The 21483-nt window shown below is 41.9% G+C and overlaps 1 protein-coding gene across 1 annotated transcript; it reads right to left on the minus strand.

The window, feature by feature from the left end:
* Positions 1-1382: 1382 nt before the first annotated feature.
* LOC308293694 (mixed lineage kinase domain-like protein) lies at positions 1383-11797 on the minus strand (the record flags this gene model as incomplete). Its single annotated transcript, XM_080736289.1, has 11 exons — positions 11735-11797; positions 8667-9122; positions 8353-8457; positions 7193-7370; positions 6626-6726; positions 5752-5878; positions 4652-4736; positions 4285-4424; positions 3330-3379; positions 3077-3223; positions 1383-1432 (listed from the first exon to the last, which is right to left on the minus strand). Exons 2-11 carry the CDS (start codon positions 9118-9120, stop codon positions 1383-1385), a joined length of 1437 nt encoding a protein of 478 aa, XP_080592415.1. The 5' UTR covers positions 9121-9122; positions 11735-11797.
* Positions 11798-21483: the final 9686 nt, after the last annotated feature.

Raw genomic sequence — 21483 nt, forward strand, 5'->3', positions numbered from 1 at the left:
CCTAATTGATGGGTCCATTTGGTTCCATTTGTACACTCTTAAATTATCATAATCATTGGTAATGCAGGAATAGGCCAATAATGGCAAAGCTGTCACAGAAAACTCACAACTCACGCAGACATGATGGCACCATTGTTTAATAACCAGGTTAATTTACACGATGATATCAACAACAGATATGCAGAGAACAGTCATATTCATATTATCATACAGTACAGCTCCCAAAACAAACTGATACCACTACTTCTTGGCCTTACAGGGATAGTTCACCCCCAAAATGACAATTTACAATTTAGGCATTTAGCAGACACTTTTAACCCAGAGCGATTTACAATAAGCAAGCACCACATGGACCTGTGAATTTAGTTTTTTGTCGCATTCCTAAGACTAATTTTCTCAAAACCTAAAAAATATCCACAAATTCAAGGCTTCGTGGGGTGTGTAATTGATAGAAAATAAGTTATTTTGGGGTGAACTACCCCTTTAAGCCCATGACCCACCTAATTCTAACACATTTTGCTAGTTTGCGATGGTTCAGGGTAGAAGACAGGGTTAAGCAAATATCAATTGGATTGGTATTTATTAGATAGTCAAAGGGACAATGCTCTCAATACCCTTCATACATGTCAAACTACGGTACATCTTCAAAGTGAGTGACAGCCACAACACTGGAGGGAGCCACCATGATCTTGGTACCACCCACATTTAGAACAAACATGGTAAAATACTCATTGTACTAATCTGTCACCAAAATGTGGAATGCCCTGACACCATCCATTAAAGGATGAGTAATACTGGTTTCTTTCAAAACTGGCAAACACATCTATCAGGAGACCACAAGGGGAGGTCAATGTATTCCCATCTCCATACATTCAGTATAGTGTTTTGTATTTGTGGATGATATGTATTATTGTTCATTTTGTGTTGATGAATTGAATAGGAATTCATCCATGTGTTATCCTTTTAGCCTTAATGACTTAGAAGTCACGCTGTTTTGACTAATAACGCATTCAATCAATTAATCAATAATTATGTCCTGAACATAATCAACCCCTGTTCATTGTTCTCCAATAAAAATCATATTATTAAATTGATGGTAAGCCACATCTAAGCATCTATATTGATGGGCTGCATCCACCGAGAGAAAAGGCTTAATTCCTTTAATACGAAACGTGTTAATGTTAGAATAATCTCCCACAATGACAAAAAGGCAGGAATTGTAAACTTACACTAACATTAAGCCTTAATTATTATTTTTTTTTAATTCAAATCATATGCATGTGAGTGGTGGTCGAACAGTGACAAGACTGTTATGCCCTGAACCGTAACGCATGGTACAATAGGCTATACATCCATGCTTAAACACCCTGTCTTCTTACTCTTCAGTCCTCCTCCAAAGGCTCCACCAACTTGCGCAGCTTGTCCACCAGCACTGTAGAATAGAGATAAATATCATTAGTTTTTTGGGACGTTTACAACACTAAAAAGCATACATTTAATCCATTAAGAATTGAGGACACGATTCTACAAACGTCTCTTAAATGCAATTTAGAAAAAAAAATCTGAAAAACGTATGTTCTATATCAGCGGTTCTCAAACATTTGATACGAAACCAAAATCATAGCTGTATAAAGCAGCTGCATATTCGGTGGTAGGCGGAGTAGGCTGCCGTCTACCTCGTGTGATCTGATCTAGCCTAAATTAGAAAATAAAAATGGACTGAAAACCTCTATTTCCATTGTGTAAAGTCCTGACTGGACAGTATTGAAGCTCCAGAAAAAATGTTGCTCAACCAGTTCCTTGTCCATTCACGGGTAATCAACTCGCTCATAGGGATGCACATGTTTTTGATATTGTTTTCATGGGGTGTCAGGGGAGGGGGGTTTGGGCCAGTTACTGTATATTTCGGGGGCTGGCATTTCGCCTACCCTGAGTCTCATTCCTGAATACGCTACTGGTATAAAAGGGAGCCACAGCCGGCTATCAGTGTGGCTGGCTGGCTTGTTGTGTTTGCCTGGTGGCGTGTTGGGTTGTAGGTGCAAGATGTCATTCATGTCATCTGACAGTGGGAATCCCATCATGGGATAGGCTGCTTTCCTTTCCCCCCTATCTGTCTACATCACAGCTGTACATGCATGTCTGAATGTGGAGCTGCTGGTTCTTATAGCTCCTGTTTCAGTGGTATGCTGCCCCGTGGACCAGGGGTGTCACACCAAATGCTGGGCCCTGGGTACAAGTTTTCACTGCAGGCCCCCTATGAATGTTCTTCATAGGGGGAGGGGGTTTAACCCATTTAGACTGGGAACGCATTGTTTTGTGCTTTAACTATTGAAAAATAGCAGATATATAAGCTCACAGCCACGCTGTGTGCTTGTATACCTGCTATTTTTCAATAGCTAAAGTATAAAATAATTAAGGCCCCTCCACCGTGGGCCCTAGTAACTCAGTCCCAGTCAACGCTAGCTGTGTCTTCTTAGGGCGCGGCTTCAAGGGATGTCACCACTAGTTCCTGTCCTCTTGTACTTCCCTGTGACCAAGGGGACCAATCATATTATGTATCTGTTTGTACTGATAGCTAGTGTCGAAACTGGTAGGCATCAGTGGCCCTTTATTGATTTAAATTAAACATACGTTTTGTTTTTATTATTATTTAAAAAGATTTTCAAAAGAAATCCCCAAAAATACACACAAAGTAATTAAAAAAATGCTAATGGTTTATTTTCAAAGGATTTCCATAAAACTACGGTATATATTTTCGGAGCAGGGATCAGGCCTCTCACGCAAACGGACATGCATGGATGCCAAAACCCCCCAAGTTCACACCTCGCCGACGCTTTAGTGTCACAAAGAAACGAGCCTGTATGCAAATCAATAGACCTGTATAGTAGGTGTTAAGTGACGTGTGCAAGGCGTCAGATCGCGTACCCCCAAACATTGAATCAGCAATGCAACACTGGTCCCAGGGACACAAACTTCTCTTTATAGCCTCGAGCTAACAAGTTTGGGAACCACGTGGTCTACACTACTCTGTGTTCCCAATCAACCTGCGTCCGAATTCGATGATAAACCCAGTTACCTCCAGCCGTTGGCCTTTTGAAAGCGTCGTACCCACGACAGGCGTTGATCAGTTCTCCCAGCTCTTTGGGGCAGTCATCAGGAAGGGGTTCCAGCACTCGCTTCTCGTCGCACACTCTCTGGAAGATGTCATTATCTGTGGCACAATCTGTTGTGTGAGAGAAATTGTTATAATACGTACCGTACATAAAGTGTAAAGTGTGCAAGAAAAGGCACAGTAACTGCGTTAACCACTGTTTTCAGGACATACACACCGTTGAGAGGTTTCTGGCGTGTTGCGATTTCCCACAGGACCATTCCGAGACTGGGAAAAAGTAAAATACAGTGTGGTTTTGGTTCATTCATTCGTTTCATTTAATATTTAAATGTAATAACATTGACGATATATATTCTTATTACTGTAGAGTGTAGACTAGAGCAGTGGTTCTCAACCTTTTCAGGCCGTCACCCTCAAAATAATCATATTTTAACTGGGGACCCCCCCCGCCCTGACGAGCACTAACAGTGGAGGAATTACATTTTGTATAACACGGTTCTATAGTGAAAATAGCAGATCTACATGCTCACAACGCCTCGCGCTGCGAGGCGTTGTGAGCATGTAGATCGGCTATTTTCACATTTTCAGCCTCTGGTATTTGACAATTTGGCCAATGTTAAGTTGTCATTTTAGAGGTATTATAAAGTCCTTAAATTGTCACTTTAGAAATGTGCAGATACCCTCTATAGTCTATACACTTAAACTTTATGTTGGTTTGTTTACTGTTGAGTGGGAAAAGAATGTTGCACATTAAGTTAATCATCTTGGGACCCACCCAAATTATTTGGGGACCCCCCTGGGGGTCCCGACCCACAGGTTGAGAACCACTGGACTAGAGGACTGACCAAGCCCCCAGAACCCTGGGGGCGCCCTGAAACCAAAAGGACATGTTGGCCGTTTTGAGGTACTGCAGTTGGGTCTACTCACATGAACGCGCGTCTAGGCTTCTTTGTATTGACGCGCGTTCATACCGGAAGTGCTCGTTCATGAAGCGCGTCCATGAACACAAATTATGACGCAAAATGCGTCACAGTGGCCCCACTACGTCACGGTTTTACTCCCCGGAAGGAGGGGTGAAAACGCCTCATGCGCTGGGTGAGCAACTCAATGCAAGTGGACGGGCGGGGATATCTGTGTCCTCTCTATTCTTATTATAACTCTATGGGACTGACCTGTAAATCTCACAGATCTTGCAGTATCGATGGTTGACATCCTCCAGCTGCTCTGGTGAGCGGTAGCGCAGGGAGCTCTGTGGGTTCTTGCAATTCCTTCTCAAGGAAGTCTCTGTTTGTGCCAGCTCCAGACCACCCAGCTAGTCACAAAACAGACAGAACGATAACAATACAATATAACAATTACCATTAGGAAATACAGAAAAGGGTGTAGGTAGCAGTGGCCGATGTCTAGAAAACAAAAGCCATTAAGGAATATCTCACGATCACATATTGCATTGAGCTGTGAACAAAATGAATCAAGACCAAATAAACTATTTCATATCAACTTCATACGAAATATTCTTTATATTGAACTCCAGCACACCTTAACTCTGTAGCCTTCTGCCACCATGAACTTGTCGCTGCTGATGCCCCCATGGACTTTGGACTTTTCCTCTGTCTGATGTAGTCTAAGAGGAAACAAGACCTAACCAGTCAGTGAGTAACTTCACCTTGAAATTGTGTATTATTATTATTGTCATATTAGAATGACATTATCGTCTATGTCGGGTGGAAACCTCATTTGTCTATTGCTTTTCAGGATTCAAATTCAAAAAGAGCAAAAGTAGCCGATCGACAAGCTCGAAATCTGCCACTGGATCTGCTACTTTTGATGCTTTTGTGTAATGCTCTAGTACATACATGGGCAACTGGCGGCCCGGGGGCCACATGCGGCCCCCACCTTCACTTAATGCGGCCCGCAGGTTAATACCGGAATACCGATATATTACTGATTTCAGCTGTTACAATTCCAAACATGACCTGCTTTAATTCCGTCAGTCTATATCAGTAGCTTAACGACTAGTATAGTAGTATTAAAATGTATTTTTTTATGTCCAATGTATTTGTATTTTGGTTCATAAAGTTAACATGAGTATATAACTAAATGCATTTGAAATTATATAAAAAGTTACATTTCAGGATTCCAATTCAAAAACAACAAAAAATTATTCAGGATTCCAATTCAAAAGAAGCAAAAATAGCTGATCTACAAGCTCAAAACGCATCGCAGCGCGATGCGTTTTGAGCTTGTAGATCTGCTATTTTTGCTTCTTTTGTATGAGATACTAGAATGACAAAGTAGGACGTAGCAATATGCAACGTGGCCCTCTGGAGTGAAGGTGGAAATATAGTGGCCCTCGCCATCATCAAAGTTGCCCACCCCTGCTCTAGTATGATCATGTTAATTTACAGGAAAAAAAACACAACAGTTTAAATCTGGAGATACGTTTTCTGCCCGACAGCAACGACAACGATTTGTGCCATTTGAGACATGACTTCTACGAGAGGCACCACAGCCATCCTGAAGAACCACTGAAAAATGTATCATGTCAAAAAGTCAAGTCAGATTCTTACCGGTTGAACGTATTCTGAATCTACTTGGTTTGTCTTTCTCTGCCCAAAGACTCTCCACTGGGAACTCACCTGTAGATGCCCTGCGCAGCATCCAAACACATCCGAGCCTTCCTGCTCCAAGACAGTTCACGCTTGGTGTTGTCCAAAACCTCTCTCAGACTTCCCTTCCCACAGTACTCCATGACGATGAGTCCTGCTGGCAGGGAAAAGGAAATCTCATATCATATTGGAGACATAGTTCATTTTGACAGCAACTTTCGACATTATATTATATTATATTTTTCGTCATAGTTTTAGTAGACAGACTGATTGGAGACATAGTAGAGTAGTAAAATGCAAGCAGATGATGTTGTGCTTTCAATAATGTTTCTCAACTAGAGATGGGATTTAGGGCTCTTTGAAGTGAGCTGGATCTCTGGGATCCGTTCCTTTCAAAGAGCCGTTCAAAAGCTTGGCTCATTTGAGTTACTAGTTACTTTGTAGATTTTGATTATAATAATTACAAATAACTTCAACCCTATATACATTTATTTCGGACATACATAGGTACATACCTGCCATTTGAAAATAGCCGAACTACAAGCTCACAATGCGTCGCAACGCGACGCATTGTGAGCTTGTAGATCTGCTATTTTCAAATGATTTTTCTACATTTTATTCTTTGGAAAACCTGTGAAACAGGACATTCTGCATAATGAATACTTTCTACTGTTGGTACTTTGTAGGCTACTTTAATTACATTTTGATACCACTTTTACTCAAGTATATTAACATTCCAAACGTCTACTTGTGCACCACATGTTCATTAGAAAGGAACGGCTCCCTATACTGCGAACCGGATCCCATCGTTCATTTCAAAGAGCCGTTCAAAAGACTTGATTCGTTCGCGAACGTCCCATCTCTATTCTCAACAAGCACAATTACTTTGTGAAAAATGACTCACCATCTGCACCCTGGAAACAGACACCAAACATCCTCAGTATGTGTGGTGATTCATAGCGCGTCATGGTTTCGATCTCCTTTTCGAATATCTTGAACACTTCGCTGTTAGGGAAATAACACAATGCATAGTTTAACACCCAACCAGGCCCGCTATCTCCCCTAGCTCACTGTACCTGATTGACTAATCTATTTGTCGGCATAGCTCAGGGGTAGAGAAACCGTCATTAGAACACAAAGGGCTCCCGAAGAGTTCCCAGTTCGAATCCGGGCTCCCCCTGAGTTAATGTCGAAGAGTCCTTGAGCAAGACTCCGAACCCCTAGTTGCTCCCGGTTAGCAGGTTGGTGCCTTGCATGGTTTCCTCTGCCATCAGTGTATGAATGGGCAAATGTAATGCACAATCTATGTAAAGCGCATCGGATAAAAGTGCTATATAAAAGCACCATTTACAGCGGTAGTTCTCAAAACACCAGCTTTTATCGCTGCTTTTGGCATCCAACGAATGCACAATAATCTATATAGTACAAGAGGCTATTGCAGTATACACATTTGATCAATTCAAACCCAAACCTTGGTATGGCGGCCTTTGGGCAGAGGTATCTTTTGATGGCCACAGGGTATTTCTTGTATTCCCCCCTGTAGACTTCTGAGATGTCAGTTGTCATGAAGGGCGTTCTGGGGAAATCGAAGATCAGATCCTCAGGGATGATCTTTCGGATATCTTTGGGAATGATCTTAGACTTCTGAACTGATGACGGCAAAACCATCAATGAGAAGAGAACAAAAACATCAGACATCAGCTGTCAGTGGAACTAAATCCCTTTCTGGAATATAGAACATAAATTGAATAAATACAAATAGCACAGTCTAAAGCAGTGGTTCTCGAACATTTTAGTGTCAAAGACCTCCTATTGACACTTATTAGCCCGCACAGCATTCAAATACATACTATTAAGACGCCTTAAAGGGCGAGGTCGCGCCATGTCTTGGCCATCTGGCCTGTGACGGTATATGGAGATACATGTACTGTATATGGAGATATGCTGTGAGAGCCCAAACATGCTTACTCAGTTATGTGAAAGTCCTATGATGTCTATGATATCTGACATCATACCCTTTTATGCCCAAACATGGAGATCCCTGTCTGTAGAACCAGCCACACAGATATGGGTTGTCTTGGCCATCTGTCTTGACCATAATGGATTCTGTTAGTGTGGTATGTGGCCTATGTGGCCTCCATATATGGGCATTCCCATGCATATGAAGTCCTGTTAGATATGCTGGGCTTAATACTGATGACATCAGGGAACTCCATATGGGCATAAAAGGGATTATGTTAGTGTGACATCACAGAGAAGCCAGAGTGTTATGTCAGAGCGGCAAACCCATTCTGTTAGAGTGGTTCCCCTGACATCACAGTGATGTCAGAGCATGATGTCAGAGTGGCAAACCCATAGACTGTAAAAAAGTGTACACATACAGACGTCCAGATGTTCAGACGTCCAGACGGAATCAGCATGTGCCGTTTCACATACTAAACTGCGACCTTCGGTCGCAATAAAGTCATGTGAAATGTCTAACAATTAAATAACTGTAATAGAAACCGTTACACTGACGTCTGGGACAAAATATGATCCTGGTGGGTGAAACTGTTGAAACTAAAGTGCTGTAGTTTGCAAACATGGCCTATATTGGATGAGATGTGGAAACTGACACTAGTGTTTACTTACGCAAGTCAATGATTCGTTTCAAGTCTGGCAGAACGTCCACTTTCAATGACAGAGCGTCCAGTTTCTCCACCACAGTATCATTTTGGTCCACGATGTGTTGTAGCACTGTGAAATACATCTGATATTAAAGCCACAATCACACAATCAAGAAACAGTATTTCTAGTTAGTAGCAGTAGTAGTAGTATTACATTGAAATACATTTTTCAGTTCTCATACAACGCAAAAAAGAAAGGCCTGTACACATCTGTCTCAATGAATAATGGTAGACTTCTTGTCTTTTGTACAAAAGAAGGCAAGATCCCCATCTTCTCACTTTTCTGGATCTCTGCACAATCCTCCTTCCTGTCCGCCTCATCCTCCTCCCGCTGGGAAGACTCCTCGAACAGCTTGTGAAGGTTACGATCCATCTCCACCTGCAGGTTCAGGGACAGCGTCTGGAAGGCGTCGTTGAGGCGGTCGTTCAAGGTCTCGAACTCGTCCCCGTGGCTGTAGGTTTTCACAAAGCGCTTGATGAGGTCCTTCCTGTCGGAGGTGTACTTCTTGATGACCCCCGCGGCGGACTTGAGCGTGTCCTCGAGCTCCTGGAGGGCCGTGTTGACCTCGGGGGAGAACTGGGGGCTCCCCTTCCGCTGGGTGGCCCTCAGCAGCTGCTCCAGGCCCTTCACCCGGTGCTTCACACGCTGGCATCGTTTCTTGTTGGCCTTCACCTCCTCGCAGAGAGCGTAGAGGGTAGTCGCTATGCTCAGGATGGGCTCTATTAAATCCATGACTGGGAGGGAGAAAGAGGGAAAGATGCCAATAGACTGAATGAGAATTTTGCAGGCACAAACAAAATCATGTTTAAAGGGATACTCAAATAGCTGAACCTGTGGGCCACATTACAAAATGGCAAGGGGCCAGTTGATGATGACAGTGTTAATGATAGCCTACTTGTTAACTTCTGTCTTTCTTTGGCGCCTTATATTGTCAATCTCAACAACTGACACTGTTCACCTGGCAAATGAAACATAGTCATATTGAATTTGCATGAGTTGGTAAAATGTGACCGAAAGCATTCGTCCATTTTGGGTTAAAGTGCAGGTTCTCTGCATCAGCTTTTCGGCGTTTGCTGAGGTTCACCGTTTCTGCTGCTCTGAATGAGTGCATGCAGTTTTCCCTTCCTGGATGATTATTCATGTAATTATAATGTAATTAGGCTAAAGATAAGATAATAACTTCATTCTGTCTTTAAAATCACACCCGTGTGAACTGAGCGGTGATTGTGGGTGTGTGTGTGTGTGTGTGTGTGTGTGTGTGTGTGTGTGTGTGTGTGTGTGTGTGTGTGTGTGTGTGTGTGTGTGTGTGTGTGTGTGTGTGTGTGCGCGTGTGAAGAAAACACAGCCTGTGTGTGACTGCCCCCTCCCCTCCCCTCCCCTCCCCTCCCCTCCCCTCCCCTCCCCTCCCCCTGTGTGTGTGTGTGTGTGTGTGTGTGTGTGTGTGTGTGTGTGTGTGTGTGTGTGTGTGTGTGTGTGTGTGTGTGTGTGAGAGAGAGAGAGAGAGAGAGAGAGAGAGTATTGCAGTTGATGCTCAGACTAGACTCAAGAGCACCCTCTCTGGTCACTGAGTGGTAGTTCAGGCTACATACACACATACATACATACATACATACACGGATACACGGATACATACACGGATACACACACGGCCATGCTATGGAGCGGTCTACCACCGCTCAAAAAAAGTGTAATTGATTGGTAGGCCAGTCAAAAGGCCACAAGTGGCCCACGGGCCTGAATTTGAGTAGGCTATCACTTCACTGGCCTACACTATTAAGGATACACATGCCATCTAACTGTTCTAACTCGGCCGTGACAAAGATTGCCACAGAATTTGAGGCACAACAGGTCCAAGGAGCCTCAGGCCACAGGTAACTATGCATGGAACAATATCCTATTAACCCTGTAAAGCATTGTGCTCATGACACATACTTTACCGCACTGAATCCAAAGACACCACCGTCACACATAACATAGTGTGACAATATTAAGCATGCATACATTAAATCTATCTTCACTCAATCTCAGCTAATACTGCTGTGAAGACAGCCAACAGGGGAAGAGGAGGACACATGCAGGTAACTACTCGCTTTTTCCCATGTAATGCCTTGTATCCCCTACAATGCCATACTTTAATTTACTGCATGAATACAACAATGACATTGTCAAATGGGGATCATCAAGTGGAAACCTTTGGTTTAGAGACACTTTTTTTTGCAAATGTTCTTTGAAAAGCCTCTGTTGTGCATTACTTTAGCCATTTCACATTCAAGCACTGAAGGCTGGTTGTGGTTTGTACTTAGTTATGTGCTACAGTGACGACAAGCTCCCAACACATTGCACGCTGCAGCGTGTTGTGAGCTATTTTCTTTTTTTGTCACATTCCTAGGCCAAATATTTGATGACCAGCGAGCAGCAGTGATTTCCTATGGAGACACACAAAGTGCCTGCATTGTTCCCTATGGAGACACAAATAGTCTCCTTAGATTTTTGGCTTTGGAACGCGAGAAAAACATAAAGATATTCATGAATTTAAGTCTCCATGGTGTGAGTAATCAATAGGAAAGAAAAAGTAATTTGGAGTTGAACCGTCCCTTTAAGGGTTATAGGTTTCCTCAGGTCATAATTAGCACAACAAGTCTGTGTTGTGCTATATGTTTTGTTTTTGTTTTCTTCACTTTTTCTCTTTCTTTGGACCAGTGTAACAACCGGCCCTACATAAATACCTACATAAATGAACCTTTGAAATCCGGACAAGAAAAACTGGTCCAGTTGTCAGCTGTCTCCCTGCTGCATGTCAAACTATTTCAAAAGTCACTTCTTTAAAAAAAAACAAAAAAAAGAAAAGGAACTGAAAGCTTATGGTGAAAGCATAGGCTTCAAATAAGCATCATATTGTTCCTCAAGTCACTATTGCTATTAAAGGGCCAAGATCCATGCAACACAATTTGGTAATCAACCTTATCAGCCTTTCCAGTGCAACCTTAGATGAAATCAACTTGTCAACGTGCCTTTCCAGTTAAAGCGGAAGTGTAATAAAGAAAACCATAAACTGGATCATGAGTCTATGTGCCTCTAGTATAAAGCTGGTAATTTGAAAATACTTTATCCAGCACTACACTTTTCATCCATATGACTATGCCAGCAATACTCTGGGTATCTTGCATTGTTGAATGCCACACAGACACAGATGTATGACCCCACCTTGACTGAAAAAGCATGTTAATGTAACTCTGATATAATGTGACAATCATACAACGTTAAATCCTCTCCTCTCTCACTGTTAAATGAGCACTGAGGGTGTATGTGAGTTCATTTGTATTGATACAAACACAGTGATACTTACTGCAGTCAGACTCAGCCCTGTGTCAGGCCTATGCAGTCTGCTCTGCTCCTTTAGAGAACTGTGGACAGACAGAATAAACAGAAAATTATAGCATTACACGTAAACTTTAGCAACTACGGTTCAGCAACTAAAACTTTTTTCAATAAAACACATTAAAGAACGTATAAGGAGCTCATTTACCTGTGTGGATATAGAACTCCTGTTGACACATGCAGGACACTGAAGTGAAAGCAATCTACAGCTTGTTTTCTGTGCAATCTCTGCTCCTCCTATTTTCTCTGCTTCCTCTTTCTGTCTGACGTGACATGCCTTGCTGTTCAGTGGTGTAAAAGTAACTAAGTAATTTTACTTAAGTACTACTGTATACTTAAGTACAATTTTGAGGTACTTTTTACTTTGCTGGAGTAGGCTACTTCCAGTTTCAGACTTCCAATCCTACTCCATTCCATCTCAGAGTCAAATGTTGTACTTTACCATACACCACTACATGTATTTGGACACTTTAGTTGGTAGTTACTTTAACGCTTTGATTATTATTACAAAACATACACACATTAACCAGCCCTATATCCAGCCCCCACATTTGAAAATAGACAATCTACAATATTTCTATACAGTTAAAAACTTTAAATGGGACATTCTGCATAATGAGTACTTTCTACTTTCGGACAGTGTTGCTGTTGGAACCAATGGCTCCATGTCTGGCACACCCATAAAGCAGGGATTGCTGACTTACTATTATGATTTGTTCACTTAAATAAATGAACAGAGAGGGACCAGCGCAGGTGTTCTGAAATATTTTTAAAAACCCTTAAACCCTGTATAATTAGGCTACAGTATATATATTTATATACATTGATAGTGGTTCCCCAGGGCCCTGTACTTGGTCTGCTCATTATTACCCCTCCACACCAAATCCTTTTGACGTAAGTAGCTGATGTACAATCCGCCGGTGCAAAAACAATTTGTCCTTGGCAGATTTGGTTCTGGCCCCGCTCAATTGTGAATCCATTTCCTCACCCCTAAGACTTGGGTGACCAGTCAGGGCCCAGTATTGGTCTGGTCTAACCAATTGTGTCCAGAGCTATTATTTTTAATCTGTTTTGGAAAAAAAACTTCCATATAGAAGTACCAGACTCATGGCTAAGCGAAGCTACCATAACTCATCATGAGCTTGTAGATCTGCTATGTTGGCTGAATGTTCATTCCAGAATGGGGACGCTAGATGGTCAAAACGGATCCTATGACAACAGGTATAATGGTGTTTGCATTAAAGGGCAGGGCATTCATTCCCTATTTACATTGTTCCGGAGTTGGCCAGGCCGCCGACTAGATGCTCGGCCGCCCGAAGGGTGGCCGAGCTTCTAGTATCTAAAAAACACAGATTGAACACAAAAAATAACTCAGGATTGTGTTGATCGTGTCCCAAACAACAATAAAATATGATCTGGTTGTCCCAGAGGTGAAGTAGTCCTTTAATGTCTATAGTGCATGTATTATTTAAATCAACATAGCTTGCTAGATATTCCACCTATTTTCAAAAGGTTTGGTTTGTTATAAACGTCAGAGATGTAGTTATTGTACTGCATACTTACGAATAATTGTATCCATGTATTTCATATGTAAATAAAATAACCCAACAAGTAGATAGATATTAAAGCAACTCTATACATACACACACACACACACGCACACGCACACGCGCACGCGCACACGCACACGCACACGCACACGCACACGCACACGCACACGCACACACACACACACACACACACAAACAAGTATTTATATTAAATCAATATTTATATATTAAACATTTCATAAATCAATTTGCTAAAACATCATTTTTGGAGAAATAAAGACATTTTAAAAACATACCCAGTCACTATATTGCACCTGAGAGGCTCCTTTTTACTGAAACCATGTTTAAAATGAGAATTGAATTGATTGATTGATTGATTGTGAAGACTTTATTAGAAGTTTTTATAGGAAAAGGTACAGTTTCATGATGGTACAGTTACAAGGTCTACTAATACACACCAGTAAGACTCCCTAATCGGGAGATAAGCGACCGTAGGTGGCTTATCTCCACAAATAGGGCAAAAATTTGTTTTTCCAAAATCTTCCTGATCCATGTTGATGACATGAGTGTAGACATGCTGTGTAGTGATATTTGTGATTTGAGGGCCAAAACTGTAGGAGCAGTGTCCAAAAATGTGTTTTAAAAATCGGCCTGAAGGTGGCGCTAGAATAGGGCCATGTGAGAAATGAGGGGTGGGGTCTCCGTGTTGCCTTGGCGGACGAATAGGTACCGGGCCCGGCTCTCCCGGACGCTCCTAGCCCGAGTTACGGCATTTTATGTGCGCTGCAGTGGCAGGGGGTCCTCCACTGGGGGCGCCACCACTTTTGCATCCGTTCTGGAGCACCAGGAGTCGGTGGTCCCCGGGAATTCCCCGTGAGCAGCCCCGTTGGGGTGGTCATTTTTGCACATTTGGTCATTTTTTACATCTGGGGGTCCCCCAGGGACCTGGGGGTCCCTGGGGCTCCGGGGGTCCTTGTGTGTGTAAAATCTGGCATGGATCGGGTCAACGGGTGCGGAGATATAAGCAGGGAAAAAGTGTGACGTGTGACGTGTGAGCACATTTGGTCATTTTTTACATCTGGGGGTCCCCCAGGGACCTGGGGGTCCCTGGGGCTCCGGGGGTCCTTGGAGGTTGTAGTTTGGCAGTCAAGGAGTGTGTGTGCAAAATTTGGCATGGATGGGGGCAACGGTTGTGGAGATATGAGCAGGGCAAAAGTGTGACGGACGGACTGACTGACTGACTGACTGACTCACTCACTCACTCACCCACGGACAGCCTGTGGAGGTTTTGGTAGTAAATGCGACCTACGGTCGCAAAAATAACAATAAGAAGCAACTGAATTTCATAGTGGATGGAGAGAAAGGACTTTTGTCCCACCAAGACACAGCATCCAATGGGTGCGAAGAGGGACAACGGGTGGGACTTGGCAAAGGGTGAATTACAATACAATATGTGTAAATACCAGTAAGACTCCCTAATCGGGAGATAAGCGACCGTTGGTCGCTTATCTCCACAAATAGGCCAAAAGTTTGTTTTACCAATTATCAAGACATACGGGCAGTTGACAGTTTGCCATGGTTACTCATTGAAGTTGAATCTCCATATATGGAGATAACCTACGCATCACACTAAGTCTGACCTCACCAGCCCATATTTGGGCATGAGCAACTTATGTCTCCATATATGGAGATATGATGACATCAACAGTCCTCAGCCGATGATGTGGCGTGATGTCATACAATACACAAACGAGCCCTACAGTATAAAGGGGCAATTCTTGCCAGGAAAGAAGCATTTCTTCGACTCAGACCTTATCGCCAGGGTTGGCTTATAGCAGCTGTCGGTAGGACCATATATGGATTCTGTTAGTGTGGATCTCCTAACAGGGCATCATCTGGGATACAATCCCTTTTATGCCCATATATGGAGATCCCTAACAGAATCCCTTTCATGCCCATATATGGAGATCCCTAACAGAATCCCTTTTATGCCCATATATGGAGATCCCTAACAGCATCCCTTTTATGCCCATATATGGGGATCACTAACAGCTAACAGTATTCCCTTTTATGCCCATATATGGAGATCCCTAACAGAATCCCTTTTATGCCCATATATGGAGATCCCTAACAGAATCCCTTTTATGCCCATATGGAGATCCCTAACAGAATCCCTTTTATGCCCATATATGGAGATCCCTAACAGAATACCTTGTATGCCCATATATGGAGATCCCTAACAGAATCCCTTTTATGCCCATATATGGAGATCCCTAACAGAATCCCTTTTATGCCCATATATTATGGAGAAATCCCTGCTCTGAGTATCTGACATCAGTGTGATGTCACCTGTTTATGCCCATATATGGAGATCCCTGCTCTGCGTATCTGGTTGCTATGGTAAACAGTTGGTTGCTAGGGTAAAAAAACATGGTTGCTATGGTAAACAGTTGGTTGCTAGGGTAAACAGTTGGTTGCTAGGGTAAAACCATGGTTGCTAAGGTGGTTGCTAACGTACACTAACAGACCAGCAACAACAGACTGTTGCCACAGCAACGTACACAAAGGTTTGTGTACACATGTGGTGTGATGTCATACTGATGCGGAGATATGAGCAGGGCAAAGGTGTGACGTGTGACGTGTGACCGACGGACGGACGGCCGGTGGAGGTTTTCATAGTAAACTGCTCCCTGACGGTCGCAATAAAAAAATAAAAAATAAAACCAACTGGACCCTGTGCATTCTGTAGGGAATATTTCTGTAAACACAAAGCCAGCAATATCCTGTATCAGTATCTTAATGTAAGATGTTGTTTTTTTAACAAACCAAACCTGTTGGAAACATAAAATAGGTTGGAAATCATGCACATATTGTGTTGAAACGAAAGAGTAATTCTGCCTCTCCAACCACCCTCCCCCTATAGACAGGATCAATTTTCAGAAAATCAGAACCCCGAAGGCATTTTGCGAATATTTATTATATACAACTGTTCTAGGGGTATTAAGGGATGCTGAATCCAAATTTGCTGTATATAATGCTCAAAAATGTTCCTAAATGGCTCAAAATTGAGAATTCCAACATGGCCGCCACTACAAGGCTGAAACTATTTAAGTGCAAATCTTTTTGACTAAACAAGGTAGAAACTTGAACTAAATGTGTTTTTCTAGGTTAGCCTAAATGGGGAATTTGAAATTCTATCCTAATTGTAGATCAGATGTGAATAATTGGCTTGAAACTCATACATGTATAGCAGAAAAGGTTCGTTATTGATGCATAATTCGTCAAGCAGAAACAAAAGCAGGATGAACCATGGTTTTATTCATCAAAACTCTTTTGATTTAGATTTTTCTATCAACAAGTCATATATGCAAATTATATATAGTCCTTAAAGGGATATTCCAGTTTCAACAGGAAAACAGGGGAAGGGCTTCTCTCCCCACACACACACATTGTAACTTCAAACTCCATTTTAACCATTCATTTTTTGTGGTGACTCATTCTACCCTCCTAATACGTGAGCAGGCCGTGTTTTTTTTCCCATAACATTTTTCATTTATTTGTATTAATTATTTGGGAAAAAGGAAAAAAAAAGAATTAAACAAATAATTATTAAAAATAAATGAAAAATGTTATTGGAAAAAACACGACCTGCTCACATATTAGGAGGGTAATATGAGTCACCAGAAAAAATAATGGGTGTTTTTAATGAATCTATCATGGTTAAAATGAAGTTTGAAGTTACAATGGGTGTCTTCCATACATGCCATATGACTCTTTATGGATAGAATAGAAGAGAAGGGGATACAACGTTTATAGCCAGCACAAGTACATCAGGGTAGGGTTCATCAATCTGTCAACATATAAGAGTCTAGAGAGTATGCAGTCTAGTAGGCTGATATTCTCTAAAATTACCAAATCCCATTAGTACAATATATTATACATACATACCTGCAGCTGCAGCGTTGGCTGAGGCACTCCTTTGTACACCCACATGAAGTGAACTCCCTGCAGGCTTTGGGCATAGGTGGCAGACAGAGTAGCCGTGGCACTAACTGGCCTTCCTTGATCATCCATCCCATTTCCTCCACTGGAGGAAGATCAGGGTGTGGCAGGTGAGCTTGATTCCATATAGTTGCTTAATAGTGTGCACGCATGATATGGAACCTCACAGCATCTGTGGTTGGTGGCAGAGTCTCTTGGGGACGACTTTTGCAGAATAACTTTACTTGTGCTTTGTTGCATGAATCAACGTCAGGCACGCCATAGATCTTACAAATGAATCTTTCTGATCATGATGTCACGATATCTTCTGTGAAAGGGCCCTTCCCAAGGCCAGCAAGATCAGTGTGATGATGTTCGAACACCTGCCAGGCTGTCTTCTTTCCGTGGCCGCTGAACTGAGACACACTGTCACATCCAGTAAGGGCATGGAAGGCAAGGAGTGTGTCCGGTTGATCCTCAGACAGTATCCTGTGAATTTCATGCACTGGGAAAATTTTGGGTCCTTTGATATCCCAGCTTTCATGTAGACATAGGTAAATCTGATTTTGTCAAAGTGAGCAAGCAGTAGTAGAAGCACGTCTGTGTCACGTGCTGACACGACTACTGTTTCCAGCAGTGCATGGATACAGTGAAGAATCAGTCGTGTATCAGCTTCCTCGTGGACACTCCTTGCCTTCCATGCCCTTACTGGATGTGACAGTGTGTCTCAGTTCAGCGGCCACGGAAAGAAGACAGTCTGGCAGGTGTTCGAACAACATCACACTGATCTTGCTGGACTTGGGAAGGGCCCTTTCACAGAAGATATCGTGACATCATCAGAAAGATTCATTTGTAAGATGGTGTGCCTGAAGTTGATTCATGCAACAAAGTATGAGTAAAGTTATTCTGCAAAGGTCGTCCCCAAGAGACTCTGCCACCAACCACAGATGCTGTGAGGTTCCATATCATGCGTGCACACTATCAAGCAACTATATGGAATCAAGCTCACCTGCCACACCCTGATCTTCCTCCAGTGGAGGAAATGGGATTGAATGATCAAGGAAGGCCAGTTAGTGCCACGGCTACTCTCTCTGCCACCTATGCCCAAAGCCTGCAGGGAGTTCACTTCATGTGGGTGTACAAAGGAGTGCCTCAGCCAACGTTGCAGCTGCAGGTATGTATAATAGATTGTACTAATGGGATTTGGTAATTTTAGAGAATATCAGCCTACTAGACTGCATACTCTAGACTCTTAGATGTTGACAGATTGATGAACCCTACCCTGATGTACTTGTGCTGGCTATAAACGTTGTATCCCCTTCTCTTCTATTCTATCCATAAAGAGTCATAATAAATGGAAGCATGCAACTGCAAAAAACTCAACACTTGCCGGAACACTGAGGAAGACTGTGAATAAGCTGCCACAGTAAGGATTACAGTAAGAAGTATTCCCATGTACATTTACTTTTATTGATATGGTAAAATACTATTATATTATATTATAATCCATTCTATTCTATTCAGGAAAAGTGGAATTGGATGCATGCAGCTGCAAGATACCTATGACATCTGCTCGAAATATTGATTACTGCAAATTAGGCTAAATTAATGCTTCATATTTGCATATATGACTTGTTGATAGAAAAATCTAAATCGAAAGAGTTTTGATGAATAAAAACATGGTTCATCCTGCTTTTGTTTCTGTTTGACAAATTATGCATCAATAACGAACCTTTTCTGCTATACATGTATGAGTTTCAAGCCAATTATTCACGTCTGATCTAAAATCAGGATAGAATTTCAAATTCCCCATGTAGGCTAACCTAGAACAACACATTTAGTTCAAGTTTCTACCTTGTTTAGTCAAAAAATATTTTCACTTAAATAGATTTCAGCCTTGCAGTGGCGGCCATGTTGGATTTCTCAATTTTGAGCCATTTAGGAACATGTTTGAGCATTATATACAGCAAATTTGGATTCAGCACCCCTTAATACCCCTAGAACAGTTGTATATAATAAATATTCGCAAAATGCCTTCGGGACTTTATACAAGCACATTTTCAGAAATTCTGCCTTGTCTACTAGTGGCGAAAGCCTCTCCTGTCTCTTAATGAATACTACCACATCCACAAAATGATTAGGTTGTCAATCATAAAATCATTATTGGTCTCAGGAAAACCTGTATAATAAATGCCTTAAAGTTAATGCTCCAAACAGCCCAGAACAAACTAATTAGGGTCGTGCTTGGTCTTCCTCCTCGGGCCCACCTTACCGATCATCACCACGAAAGCGTGGGGTGGCTCAAAGTAGCTGACAGAGTACAGCATCTTGCAATGGGCCTGGTTTACAAGATACACTACACCTCCAAGATACCCATGTACCTGACAAACTACTTCTTAAAGGTCAAGGATGTTCATGATCACAACACCAGAGGCAGCTCCACTAATCATCATCAACGTAGATTTAACACTAAACAAGGCGCTAACTCGTTCTCCTGCTATACCATCAACATGTGGAACGCCCTCCCAAAAGCCTTAAAGGAGAGCAAATCCCTAGCCTCCTTCAAAATTGGTATGAAAAGTCACCTTCAGACGGCTGCTACCCGTGACTTGTAAATAGACTAAGCCCCCATGCTCCCCCCACCCCTTTTTTTCTGCCTTTGTATTTGATGTTATGCTTTTTCTGCTTTTGAAATTGACATTATCCTAGATAAAGTAGCCTACTATGTTCTATCCGTCTGTCTTTCAATGTTATATGAGATACTTAAAGTGTGGTTCCTGTGGAAATAAGCTTTGGCTTTCTAGGATCTCCTTTTAGTTGACCTTGTACCAGTGATTTGTCATGAAACTGTACTTGTTTCTATTGCAATCTTCTAATAAATTCTTCAATCAAAAACAAGTAGCCTACTATGCTGCAAGAAAAGCTGCAATTCAATATGTCCAAACACTGCAAACATCCTGAATCATAGCCACGTTAATAAGGTTTGTAATAAACCAAGCCATTAGTAAATCCATCAAGGTTACTGCGAGCTAAGATTATTTTTGTTTGTGTTGTTCATCCACTAGAATAGACCATAACAGAGCAGTTCACCGACCCAAGATGGCCGCTGTTAGCTACGCTGCCAACTGACTGACTGACTGACTGACTGACTGACTGATTGATTGATTGATTGACTGATTGAAGACTTTATTAGAAGTTTGCATAGGAAAAGGTACAGTTTCATCATGATGGTACCGTTCACTGGTACAAGGTAAACTAAAAGTTGATCCTAGTTAGCATTTCTGATTATTTGCACAGGAAACCATTTAGAGTAGAACACAGGCCTACTAGGCTATGCAGTAGCCTATATTTTTCATAAAAAAAGGAAAACTAAAATACCAGTGAAAAATATATACAAAGAAGGGTCAGCCTGGGGAGCTGGGTTAGGTTTGTTTTTACCAGTTAAGAGCGGTCGTGGGTTTTCAGCCATCTAGCCTGTCTTATATATATAAAAGGGGCGGCATAGCTCAGGGGTAGAGAAACCATTATTAGAGCACGAAGGGTTCCCAGTTCGAATCCGGGCTCCCCCTGAGTTAATGTCGAAGGGTCCTTGAGCAAGACTCTGAACCCCTAGTTGCTCCCGGTGAGCAGGTTGGTGCCTTGCATGGTTTCCTCCGCCACCAGTGTTTGAATGTGTGTGTGAATGGGTGAATGTAATGCACAATCTCTGTAAAGTGCCTTGGATAAAAGCGCTATATAAATGCACCATTTACCATTTATATATATATATATATATGATTATAACCCCACCCCGTGGTCTATTAATGTAATGTTAACTTCATAGACACATACAAAACAGAAATAGTGCAAAACTATGGCACCACCTCTTTAAAGTAGGCTACAGTACCAAATGGAAAATGCCAAATGTAGAATAGGCTATTCATTATAAGTAAAAAAATAAAATAAAAAATGTTGAGTAAATGTAGCCTACTTAGTTACTTTACACCACCGCTTTTTAATGTGTTTTTATTATATCATTTCTCGTTTGATATTGGTTGTTGTGGTTGATTTGTTTTGTTGCTTAATGTTTTTATTTATTTATAAAAGTGTGTGCTTTTAAATTGTGTCGTTAGAGATGCTAAACCTCAAGGGGTTGTTGTTCCTGATAAATACTGTCAATCATCATCATCATCATCATCATCATCAT

Source organism: Nannobrachium achirus (assembly GCF_963921795.1).
Source record: "Nannobrachium achirus genome assembly, chromosome: 11".
Taxonomy (NCBI): domain Eukaryota; kingdom Metazoa; phylum Chordata; class Actinopteri; order Myctophiformes; family Myctophidae; genus Nannobrachium; species Nannobrachium achirus.